At 37.6% G+C, this 20855-nt stretch overlaps 1 protein-coding gene across 1 annotated transcript in view; it reads right to left on the bottom strand.

Moving 5' to 3' along the window:
- Positions 1-2256: 2256 nt before the first annotated feature.
- LOC138702154 (uncharacterized) overlaps positions 2257-20855 on the bottom strand; it is a 32491-nt gene continuing 13892 nt past the window's right edge. The window contains exons 4-8 of the mRNA XM_069829760.1: positions 19202-19230; positions 17436-17475; positions 12238-12290; positions 6396-6438; positions 2257-2267 (exon numbers count right to left, since the gene is read on the bottom strand). Of these exons, the coding sequence (XP_069685861.1) occupies positions 2257-2267; positions 6396-6438; positions 12238-12290; positions 17436-17475; positions 19202-19230 (176 nt within the window). The remainder of the gene's footprint in view (positions 2268-6395; positions 6439-12237; positions 12291-17435; positions 17476-19201; positions 19231-20855) is intronic.

Below are 20855 nucleotides of genomic sequence, written 5' to 3'. Positions count from 1 at the left end.
TTCGTTTAGTAATACAGTTAATTGAACATTTATGAATGTAGCTATCATATCCATTAATAATTAATGGTTGTTATAAACATAATATAATTATAGGTTATGTTATTTGATACTGCTGAACACGATAGAGCCTTATAAAATATAAGAATGTTTGTGTATTAAGGCAAGAAATTGAAAGAAATATATATAAATGTACCTAACATATCTATTAATATTAATAATACTGGATATTTTATTTGCACAATCTGTCACTCGTATATTTCAAACAGAAAAGAAATAACTGAACTTGGATCATCTAACTTAATCGGAGAAATTTCTTCAGTCAAAGTAGACTTTAGTTTGAGACAAATTAATCTCAGATTAGACTTTATACAACACAAAATTCCAAGTTCAGCTGAAACAAGGATCAATTTAACCTCTGATCTAAGATTAAATGGTTTATACAATCGGGCCTAAATGACTTAGCTCATTTACGGACTCCATACTCCGAGGAATCACGCAACCCTTTATCAATTCAACTACGTCATCGCTTGGTAGTGGTGGTGACATTCACCTCGCAGAAGCATCGGTGAATCAGCAACTACCTGATGGAACCAGCAGATCTACATATTACAAAAGCGACCAATCTTCTGATTTTAACGTCGTACACAAGTTTCACAAGTAAAGAACCTTCGTTGCAGGGTTGGGTTCAGGAAGCCATAAATCTGACTGACACGCTCCCCCAACTAGTGAAACCGTGGACAAAGATACCGCCAGGATGCCGCCTTGTGAATTTTCTATTTTTGAAAGAATATCCCTGCCACTGCACTACGGTACGGTTTCAGTTGTGTGTTGTGGATGTGGTTCTCGGCAGGACGATGTTTAATTTCTTTCGGCCATGGATAAACTCTAATAATAGTGAAATGCATGCTGTGCGGGAGAAAACAAGTGGCACTGACTACGAATTTCCTTAGGCCTATGAGAAAAGTACCGTTCGTAGATTACTCCGAAGTATGGGGTCTTACATAAGGAAACTCTCTACAGCTGAAGCCGCTAACATCATTGCCTGGAGGTACTCATTGCGTTTACAATGCTACGATGATATGTATTTAGACCAGCGGTGGCGAAAATGTAATCGTGCGCCGAGCCACTGTGTAACCTGCAACGTGCGCAGCTCCTATGGAGGGAGGCGGACACTCGAAGGGGAAGTGAAGCAACTGTCTGACTTATTAACGGATTTTCATTTTCCTTACGTCAAGCACTTAAATATAATTTTAAACAGTGCAAGGCTACAAACTAATGTTTAGTACGTGTAACGAAGAAAGAAATGAACAATATCACAACCTAAAATTAACTGTCTTCAGAATGTCTCTGCGACAAATTTTCAAAATCAGGAATTATGTCACTTACTGCCAGTCGTAGTTGATCACGAAGGTATTTGTCTGTCTGTCGTGATCTAAATTTGGTTTTTACTATATATTTTAATTGTTGAAATAAATTTTCACAAACGTAAGTTGTAGCGAACATGGCTTCAACAGAAGAAGCGAAAGAACGAAGCTTCGGATATTTATTTTTTGGCAAAGATTTGAAAGTTTAATATTTGTGAAGTCCTTACATCAAGCTTTCATTTGACATCACATAGTAAATCAGTGAGTTCAAATTGGAGAGCTAACCGCATTATTCGTACATCTGCTGAAAAAGGGTCGACGTACAGAGATGATGACGATAACAACAATAGCACTTAACCTTTAAATGTTTCATCAGTAACATGTAGTATAATGCCGTTTTATGTTATAGAACCGTTTTGCTGGTAATACTTGTGAACAAATCATACATTTAATATTCTCATCATATTGACAGCAAAAAAATGCGTCCTCCCATCCTACTTGGAACTTTCGTACATGGTTTCGAAAGAGACATATGCCACTCGCAGGTCAGAGACAAATACGAATGGAACGGAGTTTGACTCCAGTGAGTGAGAGGGTGGGGGTTGGCGGAAATTAGAAGCAAGCGAAATGCACAGCTATCACTGCGAGCCACAATGTCTCGCGAGTCACGTTCTCGCCACGGCTGATTTATACGAAACCTGGTACGACAGTATATACAGTGTGTCGCATGAAAAACTGAACAGACGACTCCGAAAACTGTGTGGTATCGATATCAGGTGCAAAGGGTGACAGAACTGTTATTGTGCACGGTGGGGCCAATTACAGGAAAAGCTAGCAAAAAGTCGAAAAATCAAATCGCGGAATTGTTTTAAATAACTATTGTTCAAGAAAGCTAAAGACCACCTGCAACACATATCGATAAGGAAATGACATGTCACTGTGGAGGTCAGAACTTGCACTGACGACTCATTGATTAGCTGATAAGCGTAAAAAGCGCCGTGTTTTCAAGTTGATATATTTTGTTATGTGTTCGTCTAATGCAGACGTCTCAATAGGGCCTCCTCGGAGCACTTCCTCCTCTCTCTATTTTTTGTATGTAAAAGTGGAACAAGATGCTGGAGCAGTTCGTGTATCTCCGGATGACGTCATTGACCGCGACGTTTGAATAAACATCTGCAACCGCTATGATGTTGTGTCCATCTCCGAGGAAAGGATGTCCTTATTATCGCAAATGTACGAAGAAATAAAAGCTTTCATAGGGAAAGCGAAATTGTGGGAGACGCAAGTTTCAGTGGGTAACTGTTACCACTTTATTAATCTAAAATTGTTACCTAATTTGAATCAAGACCACTGTAAGAAATATAATAATAAAGTAGTAAAGGATTTGAGAAAAGAATTTGAGACCAGATTTAAGATTGTTTGTGAATTTCTAAGATGTTTTGGTTATTTTTAATTATTGAAAACATCACGAACTATATTATTTAACTATTATTGTAATTAATATATTAATATTGACGTATCATAAAAATACGTACTTTAACCAACAAGCTTAATTGTAATTTTATTATTATTTAGGCCTAATTGAATTTTATTTAATTAAATATAGTGTTAACTTGAAAAAAGAGAGATACCAACAACCATTTATTGGAAATGAAGTATTGTTGTTGTTTAGTCAACTGTTAGAAGACAGGTCTGAACCTCACAAGTGATACCAACAAGACACCACTTAAAGATAACTAGGCCAGGAGATAATGGGGTAAGATGGCCAGTTCCTTGTGCTTAAATAATTACGTAACATGCATGGATCTTCATGCTTCAGATGTCTTATTTTTGCTCATTGATATATCATTAGAAAATAAATTTATTATTATTATTATTGCAAACCACTTAAGAAATTTTATTCCTTCCGCAAATAGCCGTCTATTCTATTGTGACATTACAACTCAAAAGTGCAGCTTTGTGGCATTTCTCCCGTGACAGTTACATCTTAGCTCGCTCATGCTTGTAATATGAATCAACGATCGGCTGTCATCGGGTATTGCGCTTATCTCTTCAGCTGACTACGCTATCTACATTTGCTCTCTGTAACAATTTCATGCGTTGGCCTTGAGACGCCTGATCTAATGAATAGTGATTGACATGAGTCTTCACCTGGAGGTATGTAGTTTGCTGTTTTACTATTTCTGAAGTAATATATTGAGGAAAAGACTTCGAAATTACAAATAGAAACACTACGTGTTTTTTTTAGAATAAAAATGCAGTTCATAGATATATTGTTACGATTTCAGTTATGTTCCGGGCACGTCCGGGCCATAATTTTAACTTCCTGTGGTACACAAATTAGTCATGTTTTAAAAACATTAATAACATTTTGCGGATATTTGCGGAATTCTGCTGTATAACAGTTTCTTTAGAGCGTGTGTCACATTCCTAACTAAAAACATCATTTTCTTTAATATTTTCTTCAGGATCTGGCTGTAATGATATTTTCTTAACAAGACGGACCCTGTATAACGTAATAAATTCTGACAAGAAAAAAATGACGATAAATTGTGATTTTTGAGGGAATTTATGCAGAAACACTTTAAATGCCCGGAAAATCTGAATTCGGACCTAAATAAGAGGCTATTTTATTTTGTCCCTGATTTCAGAAAGAAATGGCAGGAGTCCAGCGGAAAAGAAGAAATATTTCTTCAAAGCATTAGAAATTGTCTCGGAAAACTTCGATTAGATTCCCGAACTACTCGACTACCGAAAGAAAGAAAATTGGTGGAACACAAAAAATTTCGAAGATATTAATGAAATAGTGAAACGTCAAAAAACTGGAAATATGCGGCTTCAACATTCTTTTTGGGGAGCTTTCGTATGGTGCCCAAATGAGTCTTCGTTCTGTTGCTCATTTGGAAGCTTCCAAAGTCGTTACGATGACTTCACCAAAGCGAGCTTCAAAATACGGAAGGAACTGCATACAAGCAGGTAAACAGTCAAAGGACCCGAGACCTTCCAGCAACCGAAGCATTATTTATCTATGTTTATTTAGGCTGATCTTACACGAGAACATAACAACAAAATTAGGAAAAAAGATTTGTCTCGATTTCCTTCTTGCAAAAGAATTCAGTCTGCCCAAAAAGAGTGTTATCCCGAAAAGGAAACAATTATTGTCACTGAAACTTCTTCCGAAGTAAAACTGCAAGCCCTGTTGGATCATACAGATACAAACTCACAAAGATGCTTTAATGAATCAAGGATTAGAAAGGGTGGGGGAAATTATATTTGGTTAGATGTACCTAATCAATCACAGTGCAAGCAGAGATTACGACGAACACCGAAGAAACTGATGCAAATATATTCATTTCATCTCTAGTGACTTTACGACTCATTGTGGACAAATCAGGGACAATTTGGCAAAATAGGAGGTATTTATTGACGAGATTCTGTAGAACCATCAAATTTCAGTTTCAGCGAAGAAGCACAAGACGCCAGTAATGCATTGTTCAAAAGATACGGAGAACGTTTCACAAGAAAAATTTATCGAGAGAAGACCACTCAAGATGTGCTTAATAGGCTATTGATTGCATTGAACAGTACATTTCAAGCATGGAGGAATTGCACCTTACTAGAATGTCATATTTTGATAAGCAAGTGTTATATTATATGGTACTGCCACCAAACATTAACTATAGTTCTGAAAAATGAGTCAAGCATTGATATTTCAGATTCTGACTGAGAACTCCACATGTAATCTTTGTTATTCCCTATTTTTGTATGTTTAAATCTATACCTATATGTTTAGTTCATTGTAATCGTTATTCTTAATTATTTTGTCAAATTTAAATCCACTGAGTTATGATTTTATTTTACGATTTTTATAACTTACTGTAGTATTTTGCCAATAAGTTTATCAGAAACTTGACAACTGACAGATAATAAATGCTGTGATGATGATGATGATGATTATCATCATTATTATTTTGCCATACATATATATTTCTGCCCATTATCTTACCTAAAATCCACTAAAATAATTTTTGCCAACTTTTCCCCCTCTTAGCCCCACTGTGGGACGTTTTTGTTTCACCGATGGTGCTCTAGCTGTTACAAGAAAATGGCAGATGCACCTGCAGCTTATCATGACAATGAACTCTGCAGTTTTCGAAAAGTGGTTCGAAAATAGTGTCCTGAAAATGCTGTAATAGTATGCGTCGTCATCATCATCATCGTCGTCATCATCATCATCATCATCATCACCACCACAGTGTGACAGCTTTACTCTAGCAGTCTTACTAATAAATCGTGTATAGTTTTTATACGAGACTTATGTAGAGTTGAGACAGAAAACGTTACTAATAAACCGTGAATAAGCTATGGGCGTATAAATAGGCTGTAACTATACAATGGGAAATGCTTTGCAGTAGTTATATACACGAAACCCCTTGTTTAAGCGTTGTATATAGCGAAAAAAATGGCCGCCCCTCTAACAGCTGTTCGTATCGACTGTCATTTTATGATGGTGGTTACCTTGTAACCACAGAAGAACAAACCAAAGATCATAGAATTATTAGAATAATATTGGTGTAGCTTGTACTCTTTGACCAAAATGTAGTGAGGTAATCGATTAGAGCCAGTTGTACTATCGATACTTAACACGCCACACTAGAGCGCTCTACCGGATGCAATAGAGAACCTCAGATATTCTATTACCTTTCGTAACGAAGTAATGACGAAACTAAGACGTAGCTGTGTAACAGTTATACTGTTATACACGACGTATGTAGTGATTATTAGCAAGGAATTTACACACGACTTATAAACGAGCTACTCATTGGATAAGTATAAGACAGTTAAACGTCTGTGTAAAGAGTTTTTATTAGTAAGACTCTAGATGTATCACATTTACATGTTTGAATTATATTTAATTCGTGGCTTGTTTTTATATTATTTTTCTATACAATTATGTCTTGGTCATCTAGAAATAAAATTATGACCTCAACTTCGCGTCAGGACTAGAAAAATATTTAATTAGTAACTCACCTTTATTTTCAGAACTCGCAGCTTCAGTGAATTGTGGTAACGCCTGTAAAAATAAATGAAGCAGAAGTAAGTGAAAGGTTATATTCGCATGTTAGTAGATACTGTTAGTTCCGGAGAATAGATATTAGAATTTAGAAATCTTCTCACTATTCGTGAGCTGCCACAAGGGACAAAAAGTACTTAACCATAGAAATATTTACAAGTTCAGTGAACCATTAATTTTGTTTTGACAATGAAACTCCAAGTACATAGCTGCAAATACAGCTAGTCCACTAACCACAGTGTAGCATTTTGCACTTAAAATGTTAAAATAAAATCATGTGTGGGTTCTGTTTCATTATGCGAAAAGCTGTAGTGTCTGTAGTTAGTGTTAAAAATGTGCAGTTTGTGACATTGCTGTTATAGATTAATGAAAACAGAAGGAGCGTTACGAAGATGACACATGCTTTCTCGTTATAAGTGTTACGTGATTAAAAGTGATTGAATTCATGGTGCTACCATGACATTCCCCGTTCGTCGTCGGTGTTGTAGCGGTTGGCATGAAAACCATTGAAGCTGGAGTTCGCGAGTTTAAGGCCGGTTGAGGGAAATGGATTGTAGAGGGTGATAAAATACGTAACATCATCTCTTCAGAGAGAGGAATAAGATTGAGAGTTCCTTCCGTTTAGTCGTCAAATAAAATAATACCACTACAACTACTAATAAGTCATCGGTGTAGCTCAATCGGCTGAGGCGTTTGCTTGCCGATCCGAAGTTGCGCTGGGGCGTGAGTTTGACTCCCGCATGGGGTGATTACCTGGTTGGGTTTCTTCCAGTCTTGTGGCATGTATCTACCAGACATGATAATCATTTATAAATATAATTTTTTGACTTGAAGATATAATCTCAGAGAAATAATTGCTTCTCCCACAAAATTTAGTTTTTGTGCCATGGGCCCCTTTTCCACTGACAAGCAAACATTCTCATGGGTGGCAGATAAAAAGGTTCATTTTTTCTTCCACTGTGTTAATAATGTCGAAACAAATTCTTATACAAATTTTGGCCACTCGAGCGCAATTACGAGGACCGTCGAGAAAGTAAGTTTCCCTGGTTTGTTTACAGAAAGAAAACACAATTTGATTGGACAATTTATTGGGGGAGATACAGCAATTGTTGACCTCTTTTCAACATATTTCCAATCGGAATTTGAGACAACATTGGATCGACAGAGAGGTGCAGACGGTTGTCACACACTGATTCCGATCCCTGGCGGCAGACTTCTGCGACACAGGGATACAAAAGTTGATCACACGGTGTGACAAATGTCTCAGTTCCAGTAGGGAATATGTTGAACAATAGCTCAACAACTGCTGTATCTGTTGCAATAAACCTTTCCATGAAATTGTGTTTTCCTTCCCAGGGAAGCTTACTTTCTGTACGGCCCTCGTAATTTCACTCGAGATGGCCAAACTTTCTATAAGCACTTGTTTTGACATTATAAATATGGTGGAAGAAAAAATAACTTTTTTTATTTGTCCCCATGAGAATGTTTGCTTGTGAGCCCCTCTATTGCAAACATCTATCGAGATGAAGCCTCTAGCATCTAGAGAATACAATATCTGATATTATATTTTATTATATTGCCGCTATACTTGGAATTGAATCCCAGGAAAGTTTGTGCTCACAAGGAATGTACTTGACCTCGAACGCTCAGAAACGCACAAGACATATAAATCGCTGATCAGAAGAACAGTGGTATGGGTCATTCCCATGCAAACTGCGCGCTTTACCACACGAGTCATTTGAATGATCGGCTATTGAAGATCTAGGAGAAGAACATTGGTAAAGCAAAGAAACAAAATATCAATACAATGGGACCAAAAACTCACATTTCAATATCGTGACTATATTGCTACATTTCCCATCAACAACAAACAATAAAATATTGCGAACCTCTTTATGTGTACTTACTACTCGTACTTTTAAGCAGTATAAGCTCTGTATCAAAAGGGTCGTTGATTTTGTAAGACTGAAATGTGAAAAACCACAAGTAAAGTTACCTGATCGTTATTTCATCATTGTACTTCACTTTTTGACATACAATCAACTTTCTGCACCAAAGTATAAGCATACTGAATTCTAATATCATCGTATGAAAATGTAAATAGTGTGGCTTTTGATACTGGACTGTCCACGCCTGTGGAGTAACGGTAAGCGCGTCTGTCCGCGAAACCAAGTGGCCCGGGTTCGATTCCCGGTCGGGGAAAGTTACCTGGTTGAGGTTTTTTCCAGGGCTTTCCCTCAACCCAAGATGAGCAAATGCTGGGTAACTTTCGGTGCTGGACCCCGGACTCATTTCACCGGCATTATCACCTTCATCTCATTCAGACGCTAAATAACCCAAGCTGTTGATAAAGCGTCGTAACATAATCTACTAACGATGAAGGAGTAATGGAACGGAGAAAAATTCTCTGCGGCGCCGGGATTTGAACCCGGGTTTCCAGCTCTACGTGCTGATGCTTTATCTACTAAGCCACACCGGATACAACTCCGACGCCGATTAGAATCGTCTCAGATTAAGCTCCAACTCTTGGGTTCCCTCTAGTGGCCGCCCTCTGCACTACGTCATAGATGTCTATGAACGCAGGACCGAAGTCCACACATGTGCTGAGGTGCACTCGATATGAGTGACTAGTTGGCCGGGATCCGACGGAATAAGCGCCGTCTTAAATCACGAAGTGATTTACGCATATCATATATATTATTTTAATGTACCGAAGTACATATGATATTTCCATGCAGATATTCTGCGTCATCATACGATGAAGGAGTAATGGAACGGAGAAAAAATCTCTGCGGCGCCGGGATTTGAACCCGGGTTTCCAGCTCTACGTGCTGATACTTTATCTACTAAGCCACACCGGATACAACTCCGACGCCGATTAGAATCGTCTCAGATTAAGCTCCAACTCTTGGGTTCCCTCTAGTGGCCGCCCTCTGCACTACGTCATAGATGTCTATGAACGCAGGACCGAAGTCCACACATGTGCTGAGGTGCACTCGATATGAGTGACTAGTTGGCCGGGATCCGACGGAATAAGCGCCGTCTTAAATCACGAAGTGATTTACGCATATCATATATATTATTTTAATGTACCGAAGTACATATGATATTTCCATGCAGATATTCTGCGTCATCATACGATGAAGGAGTAATGGAACGGAGAAAAATTCTCTGCGGCGCCGGGATTTGAACCCGGGTTTCCAGCTCTACGTGCTGATACTTTATCTACTAAGCCACACCGGATACAACTCCGACGCCGATTAGAATCGTCTCAGATTAAGCTCCAACTCTTGGGTTCCCTCTAGTGGCCGCCCTCTGCACTACGTCATAGATGTCTATGAACGCAGGACCGAAGTCCACACATGTGCTGAGGTGCACTCGATATGAGTGACTAGTTGGCCGGGATCCGACGGAATAAGCGCCGTCTTAAATCACGAAGTGATTTACGCATATCATATATATTATTTTAATGTACCGAAGTACATATGATATTTCCATGCAGATATTCTGCGTCATCATACGATGAAGGAGTAATGGAACGGAGAAAAATTCTCTGCGGCGCCGGGATTTGAACCCGGGTTTCCAGCTCTACGTGCTGATACTTTATCTACTAAGCCACACCGGATACAACTCCGACGCCGATTAGAATCGTCTCAGATTAAGCTCCAACTCTTGGGTTCCCTCTAGTGGCCGCCCTCTGCACTACGTCATAGATGTCTATGAACGCAGGACCGAAGTCCACACAACTTACATTTCATTTTTTCTGAAATTAGTGAATTGTTATTTTGGATGACGGTTTGTGATAGTTTATCCACTATATTAAGGGCTTCTGAGAGTTGTAGTTTAGACGATTCTAACAGGATGATGCTTTTCGACACGATTTTAAAATTAGAATCAATGAACAGAATATATTCCAATAGCTGTTCAGAAGGCAATAATTTTACAGCTGCAACAGCGAAACTGTCTGTGCTATGCAATGCATCAATTACCTCCATCATTTTTCCGTAATGTTCTGCATAATAATTAACAGCATCCAACCACGTTCCCCAACGGGTCAAGACTGGCTGCGGGGGTAAGAGTATTCCAGGGGCAATTATTTGGAACAGCAACATTCTCATTGTAGTATGTTTGATTGAATTCTTGTCTGCACTGAACAAATGTTAAGCTTTGACAGTAATGCAAAAACAAGTGCTTACTTAGGTATACATTAGCTGTAGGTGCTCTATCTATTTGGACCGGTCACAACTCATAACATGAACTGCTTGTACTACGAGACCGGGCGGTCGCTCACCTCCTCTATACTGCCGTACATCGGCAACCTGATTGCATGCTGCGTGTGGCAATTTAACGAAGTCTATTAATCACACTTAAGTTTATCTACTGAATTTAGACTGTACAGGTACAGTTACTGTTACTAAATAAAGTAAAATTCCGTAATTGTGGACGTCATAGTTATTCGAAATGTGTTTGGTGTGCAAACCAGGAAAAAATAGTAATATGCGTTACAAGAGCGGTATGTTGAAGTTTTCATGTTCGAGGAAAAGTTTGAAAAAGCGAAACGTAGTTGAGCTTTTTTAATTTCCGAGAATTGAAAGAAAACATACCGCTCGTGTATCGTACATTATTTTGTGCGATGATCGTTTATTACATACCTGAAAGAGGAATTTCTAATTAGTCGCAATGAAATCTCCATCTTGGTTTCTGTTCAATGACGGCAAATTTGCAAAACAAAAATATCTGTCTTCAACATTGTTGCTTTAAAATATTTTCTGTGTTTACTATACTCTAGCAGGCCGTGATATACGTCTCTCTTTTTTTCCCCAGTCTATAAATGCGAACTTAAAACAAACGGTAATGCTATGTAATGATTTAGAGTTTACTTAATTTTTGAAATTTTTTAAAAACAATAATTAACAGTGCAATTTAGGTGAAATTGCAGTGGTAAGTTTCCAATTTATAATTATTGCTATATTGAACGTCTCTAAAAATAATATGTTAAAAGCCTAAAGGAGTAAAATCATTATGTCACTTAAGCGGTAAGAAGAGGGAAATTGTTATGTGTGTTAGGTTGGGAATACCGAATGTGGAATTTTAGACTTACCGCGGATGGTTTTTGTGCGGAAACCAAGCAAATATGCACGATCTCGCACAAAAGTTAATGTTATTTTGACTGGACATTATCGTCGGCGATTTTCATTTAAATAATAGGTCAAGAAAATAAACTGTAAACGTTAATGTCGTTATAAAGGACCCGAACTCTTGTGAATGGTTTACAATTTTAATGAGAGAGTATGTGTCAACTTCGCGACTAATTTTTCATGTTTCTTCCCTGAGATCCAAATTACAGAGTACGAATCTTCAAAGAAACAGTAATTTGAAAGTAGTGGGGCATTATTTGTGACTAGTTGCGGGAAATGGGACCTAAAGTGGGATTTTTCATTTTTTTTTTTTGTGGTTTCAAAAAGAGGATGAAATACTGAGCATTTAAAAAAAATCATGGTTCTAGGTGCTATATATTACTTATTGAATGTTGATATTACATTATGTACTTTTCGAGAAAAATGCAAATTAAAATTTTCATTTGTTTCCTTAACAACTGTAAGAAAGTTTTTAAGTATTTAAGAAGCACTACGTCCTAGTTTAGTATGTAAAAAAGCCTACAGGTAGCGCAAGATGTCAAAACATAGAAATGCAGTTTTTACACCGCAAATTCGTTATGTTGTTCTGTAAAATTTCCTTTCACGACTTTAGGTCCCTTTTCGCGCAACGGGTCACATTTTGTGTTATGGCTGAACGTACCTTCTTTATTTTCTCGAAAAACATCACAGGTCCCATTCCCCGATCAATTCTCACTGCAAGCAGAAGGAAGAAAATATCAACCTCGAGTTACAAATCAATACCATCTGTGAAATAGGTAGAAGGAAAGCCTGAATATAACTTTGATACTAGATATAGGGTGGAAGGTAATCACTGCAGTGATATGAAACTGGTAATAGATCATGAGGAGAGGTTTAAAAAATCTAAATAAATAATAATCTAACATCCACCGTTTTATAGGAAGTCGTTACGTTTCTATGAAGCATTTGGCAACATCACGGCTACTGCAATAACTGTAGCAAGTTCGGCGACGCATCCCTTACCTCCCCTCCTCTGTGTTGTACTCAGTCACAAGCACTCGACAGGGCGATTTATTTAATCGATTTTCGCAATTATTAAATTTAAATACACGGCTAAACGGTTTAATTTGCAAAGAAAGATTCAAGACATTAACTATTAGAGTATTTTGACTTATCTCCTTACGTAGAAATGAGCCATTTCTCTCGGGCCATTACCGCAATAGAGCGCTGCAAACATTATGCAAAGACTATTTTTTTCCTGCTTAATTAACTAAGCTTCATCGAAGGAAAAGTGTAATAAAAGTTTTGTTATATTTAACATGTAGAATCATCTCTTAAACTTTGGTGCATCGGTTCCCTTCGACCCTGTATATTTCCATTAAACATACTCTGATTCACTAATTGGCAGCTTGGTATTTCGAATACATAGGCCTATGCAATGCCGTTCATTGTGAACGAAATGATTCACCGAGAAATTTTGCACGACTGCATTACGTGAGTTTGATTTATTGTTGCGATATTATGGGAGTTTCCAGGGACGTACGCAAGAGGGTTACCTCGTTTGAACCTCCCCTTGAACTTCTTAAAAACATTACATATATAGATTTGAAAAATTTTTTTAATCCACAAGAGTTTAGCTTTCTCTAATTTTTCAGAGTGAGAGTAACAAAATATACATCGACATAAGATATAGCCCTCCCATCCCTCCCTCAATATAATCCCTGTGCTTGTTGCTGCGGCACGTTCGAATTATAACAATGCTATCTTTATTGTAGAGACACTTACCGCCTAGTTCCGACTTTGTAATAAAAGGAAACTTACATAATATGGAATTGAACTTGTAATGAAACATATTGAAAATGTTGTTTTGACGGTTCTGCCGTGTAGGTGTTGAATGTGACAAACTAAATGATTTAATACACAATAAAGATATAATACATTTCATCAGGCTATGAGGTTATGTTGGTTTGACCGTGTCAAAAGAATGGAAGACCAGAGGCTTGTGAAAGGTATATATAAATGGAAACCCCTGGGAACTAGAGCAGCGGGTAGACATAAAAACCCGCAGTGAAGAAGATATTGTGAATGATTTGAGGAAGCTAAGAATCACGGATTGGATGATGGTCATACAGAATAGAAGTTCCTGGGAAACAATTGTTGAGATGGCCAAGACATTCAATTTTGAAGTTGTAGTGCCTTGAGAAGAAAAAGAAGATGTTAAATATTATGCATTGTCGATTTTAAACTCTAAGGGCCATATTCATAGACAGTCTTAGCGCGGGCTTCAGGTGGATGATCAGCGAACTAACGTTTTTCGCATTCATAAACCATTGTTAGCGATATATGATATGATATACAATCCTGTACAAGTAACCAGTCGATAGCCGGGGCTAGTTTAGCACGCTCGTAGCGCGGGCTAGCGAAATGTCTATGAATAGCACCCTAAGAGCGGTATCTACCTGTTCGTTAGGTTGAGTTCTGAATTTATTGTGAAATGTTAGTTTAACGTTTTGTGCATTTGACAGTTCATATTTCAATAATAATAATACTTACTTACTTACTGGCTTTTAAGGAACCCGGAGGTTCATTGCCGCCCTCACATAAGTCCGCCATTGGTCCCTATCCTGAGCAAAATTAATCCAGTCTCTATCATCATATCCCACCTCCCTCAAATCTATTTTAATATTATCTTCTCATCTACGTCTCGGCCTCCCCAAAGGTTTTTTTCCCACTCTATATGCATTTCTGGATTTGCCCATACGCGCTACATGCCCTGCCCATCTCAAACGTCTGGATTTAATGTTCCTAATTATGTCAGGTGACGAATACAATACGTGCTGTTCTGTGTTGTGTAACTTTCTCCATTCTCCTGTAACTTCATCCCTCTTAGCCCCAAATATTTTCCTAAGCACCTTATTCTCAAACATCCTTAACCTATGCTCCTCTCTCAAAGAGGGAGTCCAAGTTTCACAACCATAAAGAACAACCGGTAATATAACTGTTTGATAAATTGTAACTTTCAGATTTTTTGACAACAGACTGGATGATAAAATAATAATAATAATAATAATAATAATAATAATACCTACTCGAAATTTAAAGTGCCGATAATGTAAATTTGTAAACAATTTTAATGATAAATCCTTTGACAAAATTTCTGCGTACGTCACAAATGGGAGTAGCCTACAGAAATGCTGATTGGTTTGATAAAGATAGGCTACAGGTAAACAAGAAAGTTAATCGGTCTTTGCACTTTCTGGAAACTGGATATCTTCTGTAGGAATTTTGATCAGGGTGCATTGCAAAACCAGGCTGTTACAACGTCATCTTTTGTAAGTCACGTGTCTTAAATGGTCTTTTGGTTTTATACACGTAGGCTAATAGAAAGATTACAGCTATTTATCCTGAATGCCGTTTTGTTGGTTTTCGTTTGCAACCCTGTTATACTGGATGGTTCACCACCCTTGTAGGAGATCTTTGCTACGCGCACTCTCAACCCGTAACAGTTGACTACGCTAAGGTTCTCTGTTTATCTATGTTTCCAAACGAGAATCGTTATTTGTTAATAGCCCAGATCTCACCAGCCGGCTGGTGATCGGGGAGTGCTCTGGAATGATTAACTTACAAAGAATAACAAATTAAATGTTTTATCCATCTCAGACACGAACATAATATTGGCGCTACCTATTGGGCATGCGTTGAATTCGAAATTGAAATCCGTTTTTCTTCATCACTTACATTTTTTATAGTCCCAATTTTATTTTTTCGAGGCAGTTCACACATTTCTGTTATACATGCTTCGTTTAAGTAAGTTGTTGCAATGGCATTTGCTGGAAAATAATTTCCTGAAGACAAAGCCTACAGAATCCAATAAATGACAGTAGAAATGGTCTAAGGGCAATAACATTATATAATTATTTCAGTAGAAACGTAACATATATTAATTTCTTCACTACTTTCTTTAAGTTCTTCTTGGATAATAATAGTAATAATAATAATAATAATAATAATTGTTTATTTATACTGGCAGAGTTAAGGCCATAGGGCCTTCTCTTACACTCTACCAGGTCTTACACCTGAATATGGCACTGGAAGATCTGTGATAAGTTGTCAACATCAACTAGCAAGCATGTTGCTTATAAATGTCTCTTTGTAGAGCCTTTCTTTTCTGATACATTCTGCTGAACCCTTAATCTTGCTTATCTCTGACAGAGTCTCTATTTGAAAGAAATCTAGGTATGACGGAACACTTCTTCCACAAACTCCACGCTGTTTCTTTTTTCACTGAATGGGTGTCCGCTGGAATAGTGTCTTGAAACTAGGGTTTGCTGGCATAAAAAGAAAATTCCTTCTTTAAATTAACTTCATGTAAGGTTGCAAATTTTCCCTGAAATATTTAATTGTCCTTCCTGATGTGTCCATCGCCCTCACAAAGTCTTTCATTAAAGTCAGTGTTATGTGCAATTGTGGAAGAATTTTAAGCACATCAAGATGTGTGTTTTCCGCACGGTCTTCTTTTAGCATTAAACATTCTCTCGAAGACCGCTGATTTCATAATAATGGTGCTTATTCCCACTTTATTGCCCAGAAAGGAACGAGATTGGAGAATTTCGGATATTTTGCTATTGCAGTAGCAATAACTTTCAGATGTGCTTTAATTTACCAAACACGTTCTGGATAGTTCACAGTCCTTTGGATTTTTTCATACTAAAATGTGTTACTTTCATATGCACATAGTATGCAGCGAATACAAATGGATCAAATGGACAAATTTCTACCGCGACCCTACTTTTTCCCCTACCTCAGAACCAGAGAAAAACATTTAATACTTTTCTTCTTATTTTTCAATGAAGAAATATTGTTAAAACAGTCTTCCCTTTCTTCACTATAATAAATAATACATCATTCCCCTATAAAACTTCGGCCCCTCTTGTCCCGTCACTCCAGTTTCCCCTCTCTCTACCTCGACGGTACGTCAGAGGGACGTCAACGGAGACCGGAGCACGAGAGATATTTGGGAGCATTTTATCACGCGTCGTCTTCATCGGTGTCCTAAATTCCTTGGACTACACGGGGCACTAAAATTACCAGGATGGGCTGAGTATACCGCTTATCGGCAAGACAGTAGAAAATGTAATTCTCTGCATTTTTATGAGATTTGAGACTCTTATTTACTCAGATTATAACTTTTAAAAATAATTTGAACTCTGTTGTGAATAGAAGTTTCAATACATTTCTTTTACTGTCGGATAGGCTTAAGCCTCATTGTTTTGTATTTATATAGAGGGAGGAAGTGAAATAGACTTGCAGATTCAGAGCGATTAGCTCATGTTGTATCAAATGTAACAAAAAAATAATATAATGTTGATGGAAAGTTAATATTTTTTTTATGAAATGTTCAACGTCCTGTTATTCGGTAACTATTGCGAGTGATTTTTGTCCATAGCGATATGAAATGTAATAAAGAGTAATCTAGCCCTCTGGACTGTTTTCGTGTAAAGTTAATATTAAAAACTCCTAATTTGAAGCCACTGCACGATGCGAACAGGTTGGAACGTCGTGCTAGAGATCAGCTCATCTATCGTTCGTTGACCTCTCACATCTGTATCACGAGTACAGTGTGTTAGCGGCGATGTTGCCGGACTGCTGAAACTTCAAACTTAATTTTCTAATCGACAAAACGTAATATAGGTTTCCTCTTGATTAAGTGTATCTTATCATCCCTTTCACTCAGGAAGGTTATTTCTCTTCCACCCTGTCTACTCTGGAAAGGTTGACGATTTGAAGCTACACATTTGCATAATGAACGCGGAGGCCTTACCTTTTGATAATGTAAATGGGAAGAATAATACATTACGGAAGTTTTGCATGAATACTAACACTTCCATTGGTTCACATTCTCAAGAAGTACGGAACGTGCCTGCAACACAAAAAAATAGATACTGTTACATAAGGCATTATTCTTACAGATTTTATTTGGATGACTAGGGATGTGAAGTTTATGCAATATATTTTGCGCGTCTGATACCAGAATTTTGGGTACCTAGCAGTGCAGTGGTGTCGAAAGCAACGCTATTGTGTCCAATCACAGAAGACAAATAGTTATTTGTGACACAAGTTCCTTAAGGTTCTCTTTTTGGTACGGGTGTAAAGATTGTGAAACCAGAAAGATAAAGTTAAGAATGTGTATGATACAATTTTTTTCCTACGATAGCACACATTTACATTATAGTAAATAAATATTTAAAATTGGAGAGGTTATAAGATCACGATTTCATGGTCGTCTAAATCCCGAACTGTGGTGAAATTGCACACGGACCCCCATAACAGATAGACACTATGAACAATGTTATCCTCTCATATTGACTGTAAATGACTTCCGTGTAGACTTAATTGGAATGTTGCGTTAAGAATCCACAGCGCGTACTAGGAGAAGGTGCTTGAGTTGGCATTCTTCACGATTCTCTATCCTTCTCCGTCACGTGCGAGATATGTGCTGTGGCAGCTGAGTGAGCACTGCCCAGAGTCGAGCAAATCGGCCCAAGTCCACGGGCTGATACCCCGCTGACGTCACTGGGCTAAGCAGTGTCGCACGGAACTAGCCCGTGACGTCACCCCGCACCACCGGACTGCTTGTGGAGCGGTTTAGTGCGGTGAACTTGTTTGTATCAAAGCATAAGCCCAAGCTTCCGCTTCTATCAGTTACTTATGAATTGCGTTGGCGCGGGTTTGTGCTTGAGTGTGCGGTTCGATCAACGATCAGCTACTGTTTCAAACGTTTTCGTTTTTGATTTCTGTTTTTCAAGATGAGTCCAAATAATGGTGCATCGCAAAGAAATACAGTCTCTATGATGCTGCTATTACACTATGAGTTCTTTGACAAAGAATATGATGATAAAATATTTCATCAAAGATCTTTGATGAAAGATAGGATTTGGGGTATATTACACTACATAAAATCTTTTAAAACACGCATTCCGTGGTTTAGTTGATACTAATATTTACGCGTTAAGTTTATGCTTTGTTTATACTATTATTTACGCGTTAAGTTTATAACATCTATACTAATAATAAATCTGTAGCCAAAATTTTTCTGGTGATTTTCGATTTTCCAAAAATAATTGGTCCTAACATATATAATTAACCACCCTGAAACCGAAAATCGCATTTTTGAAATTTTTGTTTGTATGTCTGTCTGTATGTTTGTTACCTTTTCACGCGATAATGGCTGAACCGATTTATATGAAAATTGGAATATAGATTAAGTTCGTTGTAACTTATATTTTAGGCTATATGCCATTCAAAATACTTTATTTAAGGCCAATGAAAGCAAAGTTGATTTATACACTGGACCTCATGAGGCCACTTCGCTTGGCGACCGATGTCCAACCATAAAGAGCGAAAGAAAAAGGGTAATATTAGTGTGTATTGGCTGTTATGTAATTCGCTTCCGATTTGAAACGTACAGTACGAGTATTATCGTCTCGGGTTCCACTCAGAATTACCTGAGCCGTGATAGCTGGCTGCGAAACACTGTACATCCGCTACGCTACTCCGCGTGGGGCTGGGAGATTGTTCACTCATCCACTACAGATTCTATCTGTAATGAATTGACAAATAACTGTCGATGTAAAACCTATACTTACTTGAGTCAGTTGAGCTTTTACTTCACTGTCTGGAAAAGAAATGAAATATGTTATTACTATTGCTCAAAATTATATGCAATAAAACTTCAAAATATGCAGTATAAATTAATAAAAATGACATTAAATTAGAAAAGCGTGGCACATAAACCTTGGCATAGAACCCTGTAAGTGTAAAATCAATGTTCAACAATGGGAAATGGTTAAATTACAGCATTTAAAAATATATTAATACAGTGCATTAGAACTAATTTAATTTAGCCTAAATCATTTTTGCTAGGGACGGTCTCATGAGTCCAGGGTCCAACGCCGAAAGTTACCCAGCATTTGCTCTTAATTGGTTGAGAGAAAACCCCGGAAAAAATCTCAACGAAGTAACTTGTCCCATCCAGGATTTGAACCTGGGCCCGCTCGTCGTCCACGGTCAGGCAGGCTAACCGTTGGACTGTATGAGTGTTAAGAGTGATCTAAAGCTGTTGTTGAAAATGGCCATAAAGTAATTGAAAAATGCATCAAGTAGCTGAATAAACCAGCATCCTCTATTAGTCAGATGGCGCTGCTAGTAAATACTGTACAGGTAGTCTAACGGAATACGCCCCTGAAATTATTTGCTTTTCTGTATTCTTGATTTGTTGGTTGCGGGAGGTCTTCAATTGAAGCGTTGGGCCGAATAACGGTCTATGTTACAATATTTCAAAATGCTGTGTATAGTCTCACACAGCTGTCATAAAAATTGTTGTTCAATATCCGTATCAGAGGCGCTTCTACACGAGTTACAAGCATGAATTTCTTATTTGGAACAGCGGTCTATGTCACTAGTCACTTCTAGCGTACCCAGTTGTTTAATCGTATCGGCGGTTTGTTCTCTTTACGAATACGGGTGCACTTGAACTGTGTGTATCAGGTTTCGGTTGAACTATTACAGTCATGTCAATTGATGCCCATAGGAGCAAGCGCGCGCTTTAGAGCTCAGGAGAGCCTGAGCGCTTTACAGCGGAAAGGAAAGAGACAGACGAAAGAGGTACCCTAATAGAATGCTTTCGTAAATGTAATATACCGTAAATACGTATTACTGAAGATAGTGTAGGCCTATTGAAAATTTTGAAAATATTCGCGTGGAAATTGTTTGTAAGGAAATGAATTAACAAAGCAACTACTGTTACATCATAAGCAAAAGATACGTGCCCATGTGTTGTAAAAATGTCAGCTCTATAGCTTCAGCAGGTTTCGAGAAAATAATTTAATATTCTGATGATAGGAAGTTGCTCACAAATATCACCTTAAAACTATATGCGATAAGAGTTTTGTTATGTAATATTAGTTACACTTAAAACAGATACAGTACCTAGGTAACTTTGCTTTGTACTGTAATATTGTTTTGATTAGTTTATTGATTACTTTTGTAAGGCTAAAGATACCATCAATATAAATTCCAACTTATCATGTCATACTCAATCTCTTTCTTTGGGATATCACTTTCTTTATGAATGATGTGTTTCATCCACTTAATACAGTATAATATTATACTACTATGGAATTTAAGTGAATATTCCTTCTTAACTCTCTATTATGTTATTAAGATTTAAAACACAAGTGCAATATTAAGAAATCAGTGTTAATACTTTTGTTTTACAGACAATATAGATAATATTAAACA

Source organism: Periplaneta americana, chromosome 6, assembly GCF_040183065.1.
Source record: "Periplaneta americana isolate PAMFEO1 chromosome 6, P.americana_PAMFEO1_priV1, whole genome shotgun sequence".
Lineage (NCBI taxonomy): Eukaryota > Metazoa > Arthropoda > Insecta > Blattodea > Blattidae > Periplaneta > Periplaneta americana.
Note: the sequence above shows the minus strand (reverse complement) of the source record. Positions and strands in the feature narration are given on the sequence as shown.